The sequence below is a fragment of the Castanea sativa genome, chromosome 2, assembly GCF_040712315.1.
Source record: "Castanea sativa cultivar Marrone di Chiusa Pesio chromosome 2, ASM4071231v1".
NCBI lineage: Eukaryota > Viridiplantae > Streptophyta > Magnoliopsida > Fagales > Fagaceae > Castanea > Castanea sativa.
In genome coordinates, this window is record NC_134014.1 from 2703410 (window position 1) to 2722792 (window position 19383).

Genomic DNA, 19383 nt, shown 5'->3' on the forward strand with positions numbered 1-19383 from the left:
TTTTTTTTTTCTTCTTAAATTTTTCACAAGCTTATCAAACCACTCATTGATCTGACAGCAAAAATGGATGGGTTGGATGCATTGTGCACATTAGAATTATGAAAGGATTAATGACCAAGTGGCATCAATATATTTGATAAGTAACTAAATATCTGTTTAGATATTGCTGAAACGTAATATCTCTACATTTCAGTTTTTTTTCATTGAAAAGCTTGATTCAGTGATATTTTGTGAATCTGTATACTATTTTCAAGATTTACAAACTTTTTTTTTCAGTAATTTTTTTTATAACACTATTTACCTTTTTAAAAATTATTTTACTATATAATTTTCAAGTCAATTCAAACCGACACTGACCCATACATCCCCATTAAAATGTGCACCACGAAACGCAAACAACGACTTTATTATTGGTCAATGGACTCGATACTTCCTATCCAATAAAAAATAAAGATTCAATACTAGTACAACTACGGAACTATTTACCTAAAGTCCATCCCTTCTTTCAACTTGGTAGCACGCACGTAGCGCACACGTAAACAAACCACACTTTTTTCTTCTGCAACTCAACTCAAAATGAGTGCTAATAATAAACAGCACTCAGATTCTCATGCCTTGGTCCTCCCATGGAAGACGCGGATCTCCGTCTCCGCCGTCTCCGCTGTCACCGACGCTTTCCTTCGGTCTGACGGCACCATCAACCGCCGTATCCTCTCTCTCCTCGACGTCAAAGCAAGGCCTAATCCCAACCCAGTGAAAGGCGTCAAATCTTCAGACATCACGGTCGACCCTTCTCGCAACCTCTGGTTCCGCCTCTTCGTTCCCACGGCGGACACCGCTTCCACTTCCACTTCCACTTCCCTCCCCGTCGTGATCTTCTTCCACGGCGGCGGCTTCACTTTCCTCTCCCCTTCCTCCTTCGCATACAACGCCGTCTGTCGCCGTTTCGCTCGTACACTCCCCGCCGTCGTTATCTCCGTTAACTACCGTCTCTCCCCGGAACACCGCTACCCATCTCAATACGACGACGGATTTGACGTCATTCAATACCTTAATCATCGCAGCAGCAGCGAACTCAAACAACTCCCGGATTTTGCGGACTTGTCGAAATGTTTCTTAGCTGGCGACAGTGCAGGTGCCAACCTGGCGCACCACGTGGCAGTCCGGGCAAGTCGGGAAGGAACCCAGCTCCACGTCGTTAAGATTATCGGGTTGATTTCGATCCAACCGTTTTTCGGAGGAGAGGAGAGAACGGATTCGGAGCTCCGGTTGCGGAAAGGTCCGATCGTTTCGTTGGAACGAACTGATTGGCTTTGGAAGGTGTTTTTGCCTCAAGGATCGGATAAGGATCACGAGGCAGTCAATGTGAGTGGGCCCAACGCGGTTGATATTTCGGGTTTGGAGTATCCGGAAACGGTTGTGTTTGTTGCGGGATTCGACCCGTTACAGGATCGGCAGAGGAGTTACTATGAGTGGTTGAAGAAATCTGGGAAACGGGTTCGCTTAATCGAGTATCCAGACATGATGCATGCGTTTTATATATTTCCAGAATTGCCTCAGTCGTCCCAGTTGATAGCGCAGGTCAAGGATTTCGTTTCCCATAGATGTAAGAGTAAGACTTCCAATTCTTATTAACTTTTATTCCAACAAAGTAATATCAAGCGTATAAAATCACTTTAATACAGATACTTTTCTTGGAGATCGAAAGAATTAAGAATCTTTATTATTTTACTTGCCGTGTGTAAAGATGTAAATAGTCCCGTATAGATAATGAGGGAAGTTCTCGTATGGTTTGCAAGTACTTCAAATGATAATGATGTGGGTGGGACAATGTCATATCTTGACGTGTTTATCATTTCATTGATAAGGGGTATCGAAAAGGAAGGAGAACTTTGATATTTTGACACGATAAAAAGTAATGGTTTCAAGTATTCTACTTTATAAAAGATTGTAATGAATATTTTAGTTATTTTTATCACAACTGTTACTTCAGAATTTGGTTTTAGCATTAGTGGAAGACTGTTAAGCTCACATCGTAGTTGACTTCATCCCAAGACTATAAATGTAATAATATATGCTCAGAATTGGTTAGAGAGTGAAATCAAATATTAGCAATTGTATATTTTGTATTTTATAAAATGAATCAAAATTGTATTTTTATATTTGTTAGTTATAATTTGATGAAGTTTATTCTATTTTTTAATCCATTGTTATTACTTTAAATGCTTAAATTGCTTTTCTGCTTTGATGACTTTCACTTTGTCTGTTTTTTAAATTATTATTGTCACACTCACACAGCTTTTTTTAGATTATTGCTTCACATTTTTACATTTATTTAGGAAAAAGATGACAGCCCATGTGCTTCATTCACCATTTGAGTCTTTTGAAAAGATGTCACCAGTTCCCACCCTTTTTTTTTCCTCTTGCACAGTATATCTTCAAGGCTTTCAACCAGTTCACACTAGAAGTTAACAAATATCTCCTATCTAAATTCCTTTTTTCATACTTCAACTATGCCAGAAGAGTGTACACTTTAATCAATTCTTGATGATAAGGAGCTTAATGAAGAGGATGGGAGTTGGGTCACAGTTGTGGAGGATTAAACTTGTTGTACTAATTTAGTAGCTTTCTAATTTATTAAACTTGTTGGAATTATTTCTTAAACTTGTTGGATTTATTTTATTTTTATTTTTATGTTTAGAAGGTGATCTTTCTTGGCTATGATTTATTGATTTATGATTAAATGATGATCTTAGCTATGATTTATTGATTTATGATCAATAGGTTTTTAATGGTCCCATGATTTGGATTGATTTGACATTTGGGTCAAGCTTGAATTTGGATGTTAAAAGGCCTAAATTTGCCATCTCGGCAAAAATGATTTTTTTCCCTGTTTAGGCCACAGTATAGGCTTCAATTCAATTTTTTTGATTGGGCCCAAATCTGACTGGGTGGGTTTGGGCAGGCATAAAAAAAAAAAAACCTGTTTATTAAATAGGTTAGATTCGAGTTTCGGGTATAGGCCTACGAAACAAATTCAAATATAAAAAAATCCGTCCTGTTGTCATTCCTAGCATCATATATGAAATTAGCATATGCTTTTGTTTCTTAGGTCATTGATCTTTATGTTTCTGACTTTTATTATCAAAACCCTGCTTCCACATGGTGCTAATTTCTGTTACCTTGGTCAATGTGAAAAATCAATAAAAGGTCCTTATTATTACATGCTCATGGCAACATTTTTGGAACAGGCTACATAGAATTGAACACATAATTCGCACTAAAGGAGAGTTATCTAAGTCTATGACAATTGGGGAGATGGCTAAGGAATTTAGGTATGTCTTCTTTTGTTGTAGTTTATGTATTTATTTTTAAAAATTCTCATAGAAGGCCACTCATATGCTTCTCTATCCCTAATAAAAGTTGCTACACTATAATCTTTCTGTCGTGGGAAAAGATTTTTGTAGAAATTGATACTTTGTTTTCAAAACTCAATTACATCATTTTAGTAAATCTAACATGATGATTTGAACCTAAGACAAAGCAAATGGAATATTTTCCTCTTAATAATTAAAATTTGTCTTATATAAAAAAGAAAAAGTGATATTCTGTTAAAAAGATGAGTAGATTTAACCAAAGCATGTATTTAAGAATCAAACAAAATTACTTATCAAAAAAAGAAATTGACACTTTGTTTTGCTTTGATTTTTTGGCTAGACTTGGTAGTAATGTTTGGTTTAAACAGATATTGTTTCTAATGGGCATCATATGAGTATGCCTTTCCAATTTGAGTAGATTTGATTTATAAAAAAAAATAAAAAAAAAAGTGAAAAATTTAGTATTATAACCCACGAGAATTTGTTTGATTCTTAAAGAGAGACAATTAATGTAGCAATTTGCCAACACAGGGGATTGAGCTTACATTGTGTATGTGGTGCTTATATATTCTCACCCATTTTCCTGTTTTTTTTTTTTTCATGTAACATATTTATTTGGATCTCAGGAATTTTAGAGATCTGTGGAATGACTTGTCTGAACCTCTGGGAGGGAATATGAAGACAAAGTAGCAACATTCACTACTTGGATTACTTTGGTAGATAATATCAAACTTAAATGGTCTAAATCATCTAGTAAATGTTTGCGAATGTACATTGAATGATAACATCATTCTAAGTAAAGACCTACGAGTATTATTTTAATTAACCCATTTTCACTCTTAAATCTCTATTATTTCTCCTTTTTTATTTGTTTATTTGGTGACTTTAAATGATGTCATTAATTGGAACCTATTGAGTTAGTTGGAATCTATTAAGTTAGTTGGTTAATTAATAAGAAACCAATTATTAATTATCAGCTAAGTTGGCTTAATTTGGGTTAATTTAAATAATGCTAAATCAAAACTCGGAGATAATAGCACAACTTGGAGGAGAATTTAAGCAGCACAAGCTAATCTCTTGAAGATATACTGAAATTTCAAATTTGTCATCAAACTCGGGGCACTAATCACAACATGATTCATCAGCTAACCAGTTCACATAAAAGCTTTTGAGGATAGATTGTTGCATTTCCAATATTTTTTACCATTAAAAACCATTATTTTGGTTCTTCATCCGAGATTTATAAGTTAGTACTAGATTAGTTCCAAACATATGGGCGAAAGAGAGAAAAGTATTACTGAGAACAGAAAAGCCTACCAAAAAATGAGTAGTTCAATTTTTTTTTTTGGGGGCTATCAGTGACCACCATTATTCCTCCCTCCACAATAAAAAATAGCTGCCATTTTATCGCCAAGGCTGAATAAATCCTAGCATGTAGCAATGGCAATTCTCCTTATACAATCATCAATGTTGCACAAATGTGAAAAATCCCAGGCATCAATAAACATATGCCACGCCTCATCTGATGCTGTACGTACCACATGCATATTCAAACTACTGGCCACAGTACCTAAGGGCTTGTTTGGATCACCATGCTTTTGAGTAATATTACTCAATTTTCTTCACTGAGTTTCCAAACAAGTGGGTCCTACCAAAAAATCTTGTTTGACTTGGTTTTCGAGTGATGTTTCCATTGCTCAAAACTTAAAGAATTGAGTAATGGATGATAGAAATTGATAACAGAATTTTGGTGTTTTCAATTTCTGAAATATGAATTATGATAGCAAAATGTGAGTTATGTGATTGAGTTATGTAACCAAATAAGAATTTTGAAATTTTTGAGATAAAGTGAGGTTTGGGTTATAAGTTATGGGTTTTGAGCTATGAGTTATGAAAACCGAGTCATAGCCAAACCAAACGAGCCCTAAAGTAACAACATTGGGGCTTGTTCGCTGGTCAACAAACCATTAATCAAGAAGAATGAATAAGTAAAATGCAAAATGCATGGTCAACTTTAACTATTATATGAAATTATGAATAATTAATACCATCACACATACCAAAATCTCTCAAACAAGATCAATCAGTCTAGAGAACACATAAAGACAGCTAAATGATACTGCATGAGTCCGCCAAAAAGAGAAGTACAATACTAAATCCAAGATATTCTAAAAGGCCAAACAAAATTCGCAAACATCCCAGAAAGGGAGAAACTACTTAGCGCTTCTTTGAGACACCAACAGTCTTTCCACGGCGACCAGTTGTCTTAGTGTGCTGTCCCCGCACCCGGAGACCCCAGTAGTGTCGCAGACCACGGTGGTTCCTAAGAACAAAAAATATTGTTTACCAGTCAGAAACAAATATTTGTGAAGAGATGAAAATACATGGCCATACAATGTACAAGGCGTGCCAAAACACAAATCAGATGGTAAATTTCATCAGTTACGGCAGCAGTTTCTAGTGTAAAAATTAATTTGCAGTTGTTATGGGAACTAATTATTAAAGCTAATGCCATACACAATGTCAAACAAGTTTACATGCTTATAAATGCTTAATTATATCAAAAGCTTCTAGGAGGTTAAACATTCATAAGTAACCTCATAAAAAGAAGAAGAGTGAAAACAAGGAGAAGGGTAGCTGAACAGGCAGAGTTGTCATTAACTAATTTGAGTACTGGTATTCAATAATAACTGACTTAGAGCTCATCCATCCAAATTACAACCTGGCCCAGGAGATTTGACTAATGCAGAAAACATTATATATATATATATATATATATATATATATATATATATATATATCTGTTGGAACATTACAAATGCTGTGGGTCTTGAACCAACGACCTCACCATCCACATAGAATTTATAAGGGGATGAGGTACCAGATGATCTAGAACTCATTGGCTAACTCAACATAAAAATTGAGACAAACTTTCAATCTTTAAGGAAGACAAAGCTCACATCAACATGATGGGTAACAAGGAGAAGGGTAGCTGAACAGGCAGAGTTGTCATTAACTAATTTGAGTACTGGTATTCAATAATAACTGACTTAGAGCTCATCCATCCAAATTACAACCTGGCCCAGGAGATTTGACTAATGCAGAAAACATTATATATATATATATATATATATATATATATATATATATATATCTGTTGGAACATTACAAATGCTGTGGGTCTTGAACCAACAACCTCACCATCCACATAGAATTTATAAGGGGATGAGGTACCAGATGATCTAGAACTCATTGGCTAATTCAACATAAAAATTGAGACAAACTTTCAATCTTAAGGAAGACAAAGCTCACATCAACATGATGGGTAACAGATAATGTAAAGTTGGAAAAGAAAGAAAAGAAATAAGAGCATACCTGATCTTCTTCAAACGCTCAAGATCATCCCTGAGTTTCATGTCCAAAGCATTGGAGACAACCTGAGAATATTTACCATCCTTGTAATCCTTCTTCCTGTTCAGAAACCAATCGGGTATCTTGAACTGGCGAGGGTTCGCCACAATCACCATCAGGTTATCCAGCTCAGCAGCTGTCAACTCACCAGCTCTGTCACAAACCATAAAACCGAATTTAACAAGCTAGTGAGGGTGCCAAACACAAAATACAACACTTCACAACCAACAGGCACATAAACTACATAACAGATAAGTTCCAAAATACCATTTTTAAATGGCTACATTTCTTAAACCCACAATCTTACCCCCACCAATTCTCTAATGGGCGAGCAAGCGTAATTAAACCCAAAGCTCATTGGCTAAAAAAGGCCATGCCCCGCGCACAGGGTGCACAGAGGTGATTCATAGGTATACTTACCCATTGGTTCTATACATGATTTCCTGCGACGCGTCTCTTTCATTGGAAGGGAATTGCCATCACAACACGGCCCAACCTATTCATTGACTCGAGCGAGTTCCAAAATACAATTGTATCACTCACAATATAACGCATGAGGGAAACTGGGATTTGGTGTATGGTGTATGATAAAAAAAATTCAGTCAAGCAAGTGCCGGTTTTGCATTGCTGTCGGAAATAAGCTTTATGGGAAGTGAATAATGTTATGGTAATTTCTCATTTCTTCTATTTCAATTGACAAATCCCTAGCTCACTCTAAGATCTAATAAAAACCCAAATCCCTCTTCTCAATAGTTCGAATTCTACAATGCCTTTTCCATGCTAAATGTCACATAAACACACACCTTTAAAACATAACCCAACAAACCAAATACCCTAAATTTAAATATAAAAAAAAAAATCAAATTCCTAATCATGCAAAACTGAACTAATATTCATACACATCAACAAGAAGGAAATAAATATATATAAAAAAAGAAGAAGAAGAAGAAGAAGAAGAAAGAAAGGGTACTGTTTGTTCATGTCGATGTTGGCTTTCTTGCAAAGGAGATTGGCAAAATGGCGACCAATACCTTTGATGGAAGTAAAAGCGAACATGATCTTTTGTTTTCCATCAACGTTGGTGTTCAGAACACGCAATATGTGTTGGAAATCCTCGTTCGCTACCAGAGACTGCGCATTTCAAACCAAAAAATAAAATTAAGAACCAAAAAAATAGTATAACAGGTAATGGAAATTGAAGAAGAAGAAGAAGAAGAAGAAGAAGAGAGGTTTGTGAATCAGAGCGAGTTGATTTGAGTTTGACTCACCATGGTTAGGGTTAGGGTTTTTGTTCTCTGTGAGCCTCTCTCTGTTTCAGAGGGTTTGGAAAATGAGAGAGCGGAGGAGGAGCGAGAGAGAAGAGAGAGAGGGGTTTGTAAAGATGGTATTTAAAGGTCTTCGGAGACAAAACCCTAGATGAGAGAGGGCCTATTATAAGAGTTCTTTTTCTTTTTTTTCTTTTTAAGAAAAACTTTATTTTAAACCTATTAAAACCTCAGATTTTAAATATAAAAAAACAAAATTAAAACTTCAACATATATTAATGAATCTCAAATTTTCAATAAGCTCGGGTTTATTTTGTTACTTTTATAAGTATGAGGGTTTGATCTATTATTTTTGAAATTATAGGATTTGATTTGTTGATTTTTAAAGTATATAAGGTTTGTTTATTTATTTTTAACTTTTTTAATTATATGGTTCAAAACATAATGAATTGGGTTGGGTTGCAATTTATTTTGAAATTTAATTTAGGTTAATTTTTTTTATGAAAATTTTATAATTACAAAAAAAGATTTAAACATTGAACATTTATGACAGAAAAACTAAGAAGTGTTAATATAAATATTAGACTCTTGGCAATTTAGGTCATATTCTAATTTAATAAAAAAATCCCAGACCAAATTCACTATATTAAGTATTAAAAATATACGTTTCTAAAAAACAAAATTAAAAATATATGTATTTATAATTTTAGGTTTATTTGTCTTGGATATGAGAATTTGTTAATTTGATTTATTTTGTATTTTGAGACTTTAGTTTTGGTAAGATTAAAATATCAAACACAACTGTATAAATTATTAAATTGTAAAATGACTTAAATAATTGATTGAAAATCCGGTCTGTTGGTTTTTGTTTTTTTAACCTAATTTATTTAGTAGATATGACAATATGATCTCTACCCAATAACTTAGATTGGGATGGGGAGATTTCTTAATCTAAGAGCATTATTATTGGTAGTGCTAAAAACTCATATTGCTATTTTTAGCACCATTAACTACAAAATTAAGCCTCCATTAGTGGAGTCAAAACAAAAAATTATGACTTCTCAGCTACAGTGCACAGCCATCTTTCTCTCTTTGTTTTTTCTTTGATTTTTTCCTTTCTGGTTCATTCCTTTGCAAATCACGCTCCCTCACCCACCCACCCAATCCTCTCTTGCTCTCCCTGTTTTGTATTATGAGACTTATTGCCCGTTTGGATCCCCGTTTTGCCTTGCGTTTGCGTTTTTTTTTTTTAAAGACCAGCGCTTGGTGCACTGTTCATGGGACATGAACAGGTGCCAAGATATAAACAAAAAAGAGTGAACAGTGTTTTTTTACACATTAAAAAATTATTTTGCTACAGTGTTTTCAGTTTTCAGTTTTCAGTAATAAGTTCTATCCAAACGGACTCTTAGTTTTGGTAAAATTTAAAATATTAAACACAATACACAATTGTAAAAATGGACGTAAATAATTGATTGAAACCCCCAATTTATTGGTTTTTTTTTTTATTTTAAAAAAGCCCAAATTATTTGGTAGACTTGACAAAATGATCTATACCCAATAAACTGGATTGGGTTAGAGATTTCATCTAAAAAGGTAAAGAGGTTGGGTTGGGTTGAACTCAAATCCAATGCAACCCGGTCCATGTATACAAAATTTTGAGAGGTATTCCTGTAATTTTGTGTGGCGAAGAATGACTATTGGGCCCTTAATCTTTTTCCAAAAGTACTTCTTGTATCCCTCTGGATAAAAGGCAGAGATTGCAAAGATAAAGCCTTCGAGTGGTTAAGCAGCACACACCAGGTGAGCAATAGTGTATTTTCTCAAATACTCACTTAATTTTACCTCTTAATATTTCTATTTTTAGATATATGCAGAGTGCTTTTTGCTGATAAATTGTTGAACTCTTTTGGTTTTGGGGACTATGTTGTTAAGGAACTTAAAAGTTAGTTGTTATTTGGATGAGTTTTAACTCTGCAAAAGCATCAATATTAGCAGCACTCAGCATTTTTCTCTCTTTGATATATGCACACATGTAAGTGTATTTGTTTTTGCATATGCCATTGAAAAATATAGATTAAACAGTGTACCACTGTTTGAAACTGCACCTTTTCAAATTTTGGCTTTGAGCTCGTTTAGATGAGTTTATATATCCATCTGCTTATTTGTTTGTTTATTAGGTACAGTTTTTAAGGTTAGGCTTCCCTCTAGTGCTCTGGTCTATCCAGTGCACTAGAGTACTGAATGGGATATGGGACCAACATATGCCAATTTTGACATGTGTCGTGTCCATGTTCCGGCCAGTACTCCAATACATTGGATGCAAGCCTCGCCCAACTTTTTAAAGCCTCAAATTTCCCCCTCTGCACAATTGTATTTTTACATAGTAAAAACAAATAAGTGGATGAAAATAAAATCATTCAAATGAATATTTAGTCCTCCCTTTTTTCTTAGGTACAACTTTTTCAGATGACAACATATTCAATAAGCTGAAAAGTAAGCTGCAGGGCACTAGGAAAGAAAGGGTTGTTTATTGTTTTTTGAAATTTAAGTTTATGAGAAACATTGTTTGTAACTAATTTAGATGCTGTGAAGGTGAATTGGTGTAAACATGGGGTAGAGCATGATTCAGGCCACTGCTGCTGTTTTGTAGAATGCGAGTTTTTATTATTAAACAAGGATGGAAGTTTTTCTTGCACCCAAGACTTGCCCCTCTGTACTGTTCAAAAGAATTAAGAATATTTTGAAACCTGACAATGAGTGTAAGTGACATGATATCTATGTCTTTTCTCTTTAATTTCCTTTGGTTAGTAGCATGGATAGGGTCCAGGATGAAGTGGGCTCAGGCATTTGTCCTAAGTTGAAAGTATTTAAGGTGAAAGTTGAGCAGATCATTTGTAATTGTTATTGGATCCTGCATTTTTCAACTTTAGATTTTATTCTTCCCAGCGTTTTTGTGACAGCAAACAGCTCCTTCTTTGTTAAAGGTATGAGTATGAATGTTGTAGAAGAAGATGGTTCCAGATTTCATCTCTTACAATGTCGCTTACACCATTTCTTCACTTACAAACCACATATTCCTGCATTACATATTCCACTCTTGTCAATTTTTTTGGATAAGTGAGTGTTGCCCCCAATTGGGAAGGGACGATTCAAACTAGTGACCTTTGCTTCAGGAGGCATGGTCCCAATCAATTATACTACATGTCATATTTATAACAAGAATTTCATAAGATTCTGTCCTAATTTAGTCGTTTGTTACTCATTATGTTGCTTTTCTGGCTTTGCTGTTTTCTGAAACATAACAGATAAACTGCAACCAAGGTGTCATGTTGGGCCATCCTCTCAAGAAACTACATCAAGTCGCCGGCATATTATAGGGTGTACTGGTGTGTCATTGGTTACCACACTGACCTTCAACTATGGCTTGACGCCACCGGTTGTTTGGGCTGAAGACAAGTCAAATGGCCAAGAGGAAGAGGATACAGGAGTTATAGGGGCCATCACATCGCTATTTGATCCCAATGAGAAGACTAAGTCTGGTAAATTGTTGCCAAAGGCCTACTTGAAGTCAGCGAGAGAGGTTGTGAAGACACTGCGGGAGTCCTTAAAGGAAGACCCAAAAGATATTGCTAAGTTTAGACGCACAGCAGATGCAGCAAAGGAGTCAATTCGAGAGTATTTGAGCAATTGGAGAGGACAACAAACTGTGGTTCAAGAGGTACTTTTGACTAAACTTAGAAGACTTAGAAAGCACACAAGGATTTGTCATGTTTTTGTTAGATGATAACTAATGAATACACAATTTGGTGCCTCACTTGTAGGAATCATATGTTGTGATAGAGAAAGCTATTAGATCATTAGCCAGCTTCTACTCAAAGGCCGGCCCATCTGCTGCTTTGCCAGAAAAGGTTAAGTCCGAGATATTAGATGACCTGAATGCAGCTGAAGGGTCCTTGTAAGACATGAGCCATTTTTTATTTTGGCCAGATGAATATGTAGTAAACAAGAACTGAAGGGTATCCAATATACTACTCTTAAAGTTTTTGTGTATTTATTTGTTCAAGCAAAATTATGCGCATTTGCTATAGTTGGTACTTCGACAGAACTTGTATGTGCTGCCTGCCAGGAATTCTTACAAATTTTCTTTGTTTTTTCAATATATTATTTGGAAGCAGCAAAAACATGTCACTGTAGACATAATGACCATGGAAGGAAAGGAAGAGTTCAAGAACAAGTTAGATTGAGAAAGATAGCTGAAGTCTTTGTTATTTACTCTTCTTGGTCACCGGAATAGGGGTTAAAATGGTGACCTCTATAAGGGAACGGTGCCCTCAAACTTTATATTTAACCCAAGCATATCTTCAAAGGTGACTAATTCCAAATTTCAATAAACCTGTAAGCTCTTGCTGCTAAGTTAAGCCTCTAGGTCTCTCAGGCTTTGATTTGCAGCACATAAAGAAAATTTCCATAGTCACCCAAAGGGGCCCAATAGGGTGATAAATTAATCAAGCCCATGGTCCCAGAGGGACAACCAACAGGGATAAGAAATAAACTCATGCCAAATACCACATCCAACATTCAGGGCAGTACAAACGTCACCAAATTACCTATTAACTGCAAAACGGGGAGGTTAGTCATAAAATCCAGAAATGATCGTATAAAAGTTATGAGTTCTCTAAATATTGTGAAAAAATGAAATGTACTCAGCTAAAAAATGCTACACAAAACTTAACACAATGGAGCACTAAAACCAACCTTATTTGATTGCACATGGATAAATCTGCAATGAGTTCATTGATTGACAGATCTCAAAAACAAATGGATAAATCAGAGCATGGAAATTTAAAACTGATGATTTATTATTGATCAATAGACTGTGAGGTACAGAACAATTCATACAAGCAACTATCTTCCCTTATAGTTTCTCTGTTTGACACCCATCCCTCCAGTGGTAGCATCCAGATTTGTATTTTGCTTTGTTTCAACATGGTGTAGCTTCGACTGATAATCAACAATACATTACATGTGGGATCATCAACCTGATTATCCCCAAAGCATGCTTGAGGAAAATGAGGATATAGGTTTAACTTAAACCACCTTAAGCCCAACATTATCTACCTCTAGCATCAAGAACGGGACAGCACACCTTTTGAACTGCAACAATCAAATGCATCAAGTATTTAGATTTTGTTTCACAAGACACTTTTTTTTTAATGTACTAGTTTTCAAAGAATTCGTCACATAGAAGCAAGCACATACTAATAATAAGCCCATGCGATGCATGGGTTAATTAAAATTCACATGAAAAGTAAAAATGAAATAAAACAGTTATATAACAGCATTATTTTTAATGTACTAGTTTCTCATTTCCAAAACATCTTGGGACAGATCAGATCTTGCAATGTAAACAGCAATTTTCAGTTTGAGAGAGTCCTTACTGAGGATCAGTAGCTAGGATTAATTCGACAGGTCACGGCGGATGAAATCGAGAAGATTGTGCTGAGTTTTAACCCAGAGAAAGCCCCGGGTCTGGGTGGATTCAATGCCCACTTTTTCAGGTCTGTTGGGGAATCATCAAACATGATGTGTGCAAGGCTGTATCGAACTTCTTTCGAAGTGGAAAGCTGTTAAAACAGGTCAACTCCACTTTCCTTGAGCTGATCCCTAAGGTGGATAACCCGGAGGTCTTTGAGGAGTTCAGACCTATTTCATTGTGCAACATGCTCGTAAAGAAAATCTCGAAAATTTTTTGGCATCGGCTTAGGGAAGTGCTTGATGAGTTGGTGGGTCCCCATCAGTCGGCTTTCATTAAAGGCAGAGGAACATCAGTGAAAACATTCTTTTGGCTCATGTGTTGGTAGATGATTAAAATAGTGTAAAGTAAATAACGAAATTTCTTCTAAACTTTTTTCCCCAAACTTTTAGTAACAGAATTTTAATCAAATAGTAATTTAAACTTCTTGGAAATTTGGTAATAAAGTTTCACTTAGTCTTAGAGTAAAATTAACTAAATACTTTTAAAATACTTATAGTACAGTGAAATTTCTTTTGTGAGTCAGGATAAAAAGTTTTTAAGTGTGTAAAATAAATGAACAAAAGGACTGTCTACTAGTACAAGGAAAAAAAAAATGAGAGAGAGAGAGAGAGAGAATAAACAGTGAGTGTGTGTATTATAAATCATGTGAGAAAATTCCTTATCCTTGTACCACACAATTGGCAGAAAACATGACCATAGAAAAAGATTTGAGGACCACCCTATTCTGAACAAGTTGCTGCAACTAAACCTCAGAATCTCTTACACATAGATACTAAAAGGTCAGAAATTCTACAGAACCCAGCTCAAGAAGTAACAGCCAAAGATGAAATGGACCAAGGAAATGATTTCAAAGCAAGTGGTTAGCTCTAACATCAAGAAATAAATAAAATAATTCAAGTAAATCAAGAGTAGTTCTATTCTACAATTAGAACCATTTGTCATCTCCATAGGTTCAATTAAAAAAAAAAAATCAAACCTTGCAGAAATTACAGGGAACAGAGATGGATTGAATTCATGACTTTCCTCCACCATTTGTTTTAGGAAGAGTAGATGTTATTGGATCCAAAAACCAATGGCAATGATGATGGAAATTTAGATTAAACAGGAAAATAACAAACCTTGGAACAGTCCCACCGCGGCGAGGGTCATATTCTGTTGCTTGTCGAAGAGCTCTTGCAAAAGCTTTGAAGGTTGCTTCAATTATGTGGTGAGAGTTTCTTCCAGCAAGCTGGTGCTCAACCAAAATCAAAAAAATCTATTAGAAACTTAACTCTTGAGTGAAAAATATAAATGTCACTGAATTTCTTTAGAACTCTTGGATGTTGTGTAATTTAGGAGTTGATTTTTTTTTTCATTTATTTATTTATTTTTCTGGGTGGAGTGTCTTTTCATACTTCTTATGCACTTGGGCTTTGCCCTTTTCTATTTTTTAATAATATGTTAATACTGAATTTTTCTTTTTCTTTTTAAAAAGGTACTTCAGAAACTTTGAAAAAAAAAATTCAGTTTATTCTAAATAGAAATCATGGACACAACTAAGAAAAACATAGAATATAGGAATTTAAAGAAAGTGCATGAAAATCCTCCCAAAAAAAAAAAAATTCATATTCAATTGCATAAAAAATAATTGGAAGGATACCCAGTTGACCCCAATACAAAGAGCACGAAGATGGCATTATTTTGGTAAACTATGTTGGAAAAAAAAAACAGTAGATTTATATCAACCATGACAAGGTTAAGAAGCTCCCAGTATTATTACCTGCCGGATGTGAAGTGTCATGCCAGAAGTATTCACCAGTGATTGGAAAAAGTGCTCCACCAACTACAAATAAAATTCACGCAATAGCTAAACTATATAAGATTGCAGAATTTCCAAAGGTGCAAACATGTCACATTATGTCAATATCTCAGTAGGAAGTTCCACCACTGTGCTAGAGACAAATAACAATTGGTGACATCAAATTTCTTAATTGTCGGAGTAAACAAATAGGAGTCCTACCTGAGTGTCATATGTTCCAACTCTCTGAGTAGGTATTTGCAAATCATAACCTAAATACGGTCGGCCAGATAAATCCTGAAAAAACAACGTCCTCAAAATAAGCCATTATTTTAGATTTCCAGAGAATATAAATAAATAAGCATGGTTAGAGACGACACTGGAAACTAGAGATAGAGTTGATACTTTAATCTGGTGTAAACTTTAATCATTACATGGAAATCAGCACTATAAGCTCAACCCCCAAGGACAAACATAAAGATCAATCACAACATCAGTCAATTTTTTGACACCTAAAACATATTTACATGTTTACTTCATATGAAACAATCAAAAGTTGAACATACCAATGCAACATGTATTAGCGCTTCATCAAGAGGAGCTGAGAAGTCACCAAACCGATTTATTCCTTTCCTATCACCAAGTGCCTGCAAACAAGCCTGCAGGCCAAGCAAAACTAACTTATTATAACACATATACAGAGATATCAACAGGTGGATCTAAATATGAAGCAGTTGAAGCAAAAGCCTTTGGACGTATCCTAAATTAAATTAATCCACCATGTTATATGTTACATTCTCAAGTAAGCATAAGTATATATAATCAAAACTAATTCAAAGAGATATCAGGCTAGATGTAAAACTGGCTAAATGACTCAAATTAGTGAAACAAGTAAAGTTATTTGAATCCCACCAAATACATAAATAGTTTACTTTATATGCCACCAATATATATATATATATATATATATATATATATATATAAAGGGGAAGGACTGCAAGGAATTCAGCTTAACACTAGAAAAGCCATAGGAATAACAAAAACATATGATGTAATGTTTTTCAAGTACCGTTCCAATGGCAAGAGCAACATCTTCATTTGTGTGATGATCATCAATGTGGATATCACCAGTGGCCTTAATGTGCACATCAAACAGCCCATGCGAAGCAAGTTGCTAACAAAAAAATAAATAAATACAATTAACAAACAGCAGCACATCAGACTCAAAATCTTACACAATAAAACCACAACACCAAATGAATAAATCTTTAACAAACCCACCAACCCTTGCCCCAATATAAGAATCCATTAAATGCCACAAAATGAAGTCCAGCTACAAAATCATAAAGTTATTTGCTCCATTTCCATATGGGCAATGAAAAATAGTGTCATATTTCCCAACGACAATTAAATTCAAGCATGTCACTTATTGGCCAACACAACCACATTGTTGAATTTAATTAGGATGTTAAGGTATAACATTAGCGCATAACCATACCTAACATTGGAAAGGATGCCCTCCCATTCAAATCCAGTCCTAGATGTAAGACATGTTTGGCAGCATTTAAAAAAATTGACAGTCTTAAAGAACTTATAGAAACCACAAACAATCAAATAAATGACACACGTCTCACATCTAGCTAAAACAAATGGAGGGAATTATGTTATCACTAAAAGGTTTTCAAAAAACTGAACTTGGAAATTTACAACCCTGATAATAAAATAAAAAAAGCTAAAAACCCAAATTGAGAAACAGAGCTAAAAATCAAGAAATGATAAATCACAAAAGCTGAAAAAGACTAACATCCAACATGTGATCAAGGAAAGGAATCCCAGTATTATTTTCAGCAACACCTGTACCATCCAAGTTTATTTTCACTGACACATTTGTCTCTTTCGTCACCCTCTTCACCTCTCCAATCCGAGCCACTGTGACAAAAAAAAAATCACTAAATAAGAATTTCTCAATTTAAGCCTCAAAATCAAAACCCAATACAAAATATATATAATCTGATCAGATTTGTTTTTCCCATTACCAGCGCCGATTGGAGAAGCGGTTGCGGTTGCGGTTGCGGTGGAGCCATTGTCTTCAGCTGAAGCAGAACATGAAATGGGTTTCGACATGTTCATTCTCAGTTGCCGGCAGTGATGAACTGGGGAGATTGAGTTTGAAGTGAGAGTGAGAGAGAGAGGTCTGGGAGAAACCCTAACCCTCGGTTTGAGCAGTGGGTTTTGAAGAAGAAGAAGAAGACGAGGATGAGTTGCTGCGAGCTCCATGTTCAGAGTGGCCACTTGGGTATTATTCTGTGTTTTTGTCAATAAAAATAAAATGTCGTACAAGTATACTCAACTGTCGTGTGTTCTTTTTTGTCTTTGTGTTTTTTGTTTTTTTTTTAAGGATTGAGGATAAACGGCCTGCCGTTGATGAGATAGTAGGTTTCTTAGACCACACCAAAACCTACTTCTTTGATTTTAATATAACATTTATAAAATATTATATATTTTTCCATACTACACGTATAGTAAAAAAATACTAATTTTTTAAGCCACTACCAAACGCACACCTCATGAGGCAAGAATTTGGATGTTTGATGTGCCAAATTCTAAATATTTAGTATTTGGCACACCTAAAGCCAATGCTATTTATGGTGTGATTTTTTTGCCTTATCAAGTATTCATTACATGTAACTACAAACTTGTATGATATCTTTTTTCTCTGCCTGTACGTAGTTATGTGCAGGCGAGTTCAAATTAGGTTGGGTGGAAAAAGTATCTTGTGTATTTATTACATACAACATTTTTCTCACATTGTGTAGATTCCAGCCACCTACAATATATACATAATATGAGAGAGATAATGCATGTAGCGGATACATAAGATATCAAATAACACTTGTTGTTTCGATTCATGAATAAATAAATCTGAGTCTTTTGGTTGGGTTGGGAATTTCGTGGTTGTGAATAAGTTAAATCGGGTCTTTGCATTGCCATTACTCCTTTGTGACCCCAAACCCATTTATCAACGCTAATATTTTTATTTGTCACTTAATCTTCAACATTTTAAGAAGATTGCTAGATAGATTTATTCATTATGATTTATAAACTCCTATATAATATAGGAAGAAGATAGTAACCAACTGATTATAGGTACAGGTACAAGTAATATTTATTTTCATAGTGTTTTATTATGCTACAGTGAAGTGTAAGGGATATTAGGTCCCGAGACGGAACCCGAGCTCTTCGGGATGAAGAGTTGGGAATACACTTAGGCCAGGAGGCTCCTGGTCAACTATGTGCTACTTGCTTTTTTGCTTAATTTACCACAAATGGGAAGGCGTGTTCTAGTTTCCTCTCTCTTTTATCTCAATGTGCTATAGAATATAGATCGTATAGCATCAATCAATTCAGGATGATTGAAAAATATGCCTTGGGTTCTTTTCGGATGATTGAAAAAACAACCTTCTAAAGATTTTATTCACTTGCACGCAAAACTTTGGATAGAGATGATAATTGAGCTGTGATGGAAAATGATCACTCATTATTTTAGCTATAGGGAAAAGAGAAAGAAGAAACAAGAAGAATTCTTGTGGGAAAGAACACAGCCATATGAATTTCTATAATGGGCTACATCTATAAAAACAACCGGGAATTTGACACACATAGGTATACACCAAAGTCGCAAATAATTCACGTTACATCTTAATCTTTCTACGCCGGAGCAAAACATTCCTCCACTTCCTAGAAATAGTTACAGCCTCCAATTCGCAACCTGTTAGGAACATCTGGGTTTCCCACCACCTGAAGCCTTTGAAATCCCCACCTGCGCTTTACGTGACGTACCACGCCACAAAGGTAAGGGATAACACCTGTGTACATCCCCATTGCCTCTCTCTGCATCTCAGAGAAGTGACCAAGTTGCATCCATAAGACCATAACATAGACCTGCTTTTATCATCGTTCCAGAAGCTGCAATGATTGACTCAACCCATTTTCATCAAGCATAAAATATAGAAA

The 19383-nt window shown here is 35.1% G+C and overlaps 4 protein-coding genes across 9 annotated transcripts; 2 read left to right on the forward strand and 2 right to left on the reverse strand.

Annotated features, from left to right (window-relative positions):
* Positions 1-506: 506 nt before the first annotated feature.
* On the forward strand, positions 507-4225 carry LOC142623835 (putative carboxylesterase 18). Of its 4 annotated transcripts, none has more exons than XM_075797304.1 (3): positions 507-1612; positions 3252-3336; positions 4006-4225. In XM_075797304.1, the coding sequence occupies exons 1-2, from the start codon at positions 577-579 to the stop codon at positions 3272-3274; spliced, it is 1059 nt and encodes a 352-aa protein (XP_075653419.1). In that variant the 5' UTR covers positions 507-576; the 3' UTR covers positions 3275-3336; positions 4006-4225. The 4 variants fall into 4 exon arrangements, with proteins under 4 accessions (XP_075653419.1, XP_075653420.1, XP_075653421.1 ...); XM_075797305.1 differs by having other exon boundaries at positions 3252-3335; positions 4013-4225; XM_075797306.1 differs by having other exon boundaries at positions 507-1606.
* Positions 4226-5362: 1137 nt separating this feature from the next.
* LOC142623889 (small ribosomal subunit protein uS13z/uS13y/uS13x-like) lies at positions 5363-8202 on the reverse strand. The gene is made up of 4 exons (XM_075797370.1): positions 8057-8202; positions 7759-7919; positions 6753-6941; positions 5363-5700 (listed from the first exon to the last, which is right to left on the reverse strand). Exons 1-4 carry the CDS (start codon positions 8057-8059, stop codon positions 5595-5597), a joined length of 459 nt encoding a protein of 152 aa, XP_075653485.1. The 5' UTR covers positions 8060-8202; the 3' UTR covers positions 5363-5594.
* Positions 8203-9746: 1544 nt separating this feature from the next.
* Positions 9747-12237, forward strand: LOC142623823 (photosystem II D1 precursor processing protein PSB27-H2, chloroplastic). Of its 3 annotated transcripts, none has more exons than XM_075797283.1 (4): positions 9747-9856; positions 10649-10815; positions 11362-11774; positions 11878-12237. In XM_075797283.1, exons 2-4 carry the CDS (start codon positions 10734-10736, stop codon positions 12013-12015), a joined length of 633 nt encoding a protein of 210 aa, XP_075653398.1. In that variant the 5' UTR covers positions 9747-9856; positions 10649-10733; the 3' UTR covers positions 12016-12237. The 3 variants fall into 3 exon arrangements, with proteins under 3 accessions (XP_075653398.1, XP_075653400.1, XP_075653399.1); XM_075797285.1 differs by having other exon boundaries at positions 9832-9856; positions 10707-10815; XM_075797284.1 differs by lacking the exon at positions 9747-9856 and adding an exon at positions 9882-10088.
* Positions 12238-12793: 556 nt separating this feature from the next.
* On the reverse strand, positions 12794-17702 carry LOC142623437 (imidazoleglycerol-phosphate dehydratase 1, chloroplastic-like). The gene is made up of 8 exons (XM_075796853.1): positions 17406-17702; positions 17174-17298; positions 16439-16543; positions 15936-16028; positions 15592-15666; positions 15352-15414; positions 14711-14820; positions 12794-13210 (listed from the first exon to the last, which is right to left on the reverse strand). The coding sequence occupies exons 1-8, from the start codon at positions 17644-17646 to the stop codon at positions 13183-13185; spliced, it is 840 nt and encodes a 279-aa protein (XP_075652968.1). The 5' UTR covers positions 17647-17702; the 3' UTR covers positions 12794-13182.
* Positions 17703-19383: the final 1681 nt, after the last annotated feature.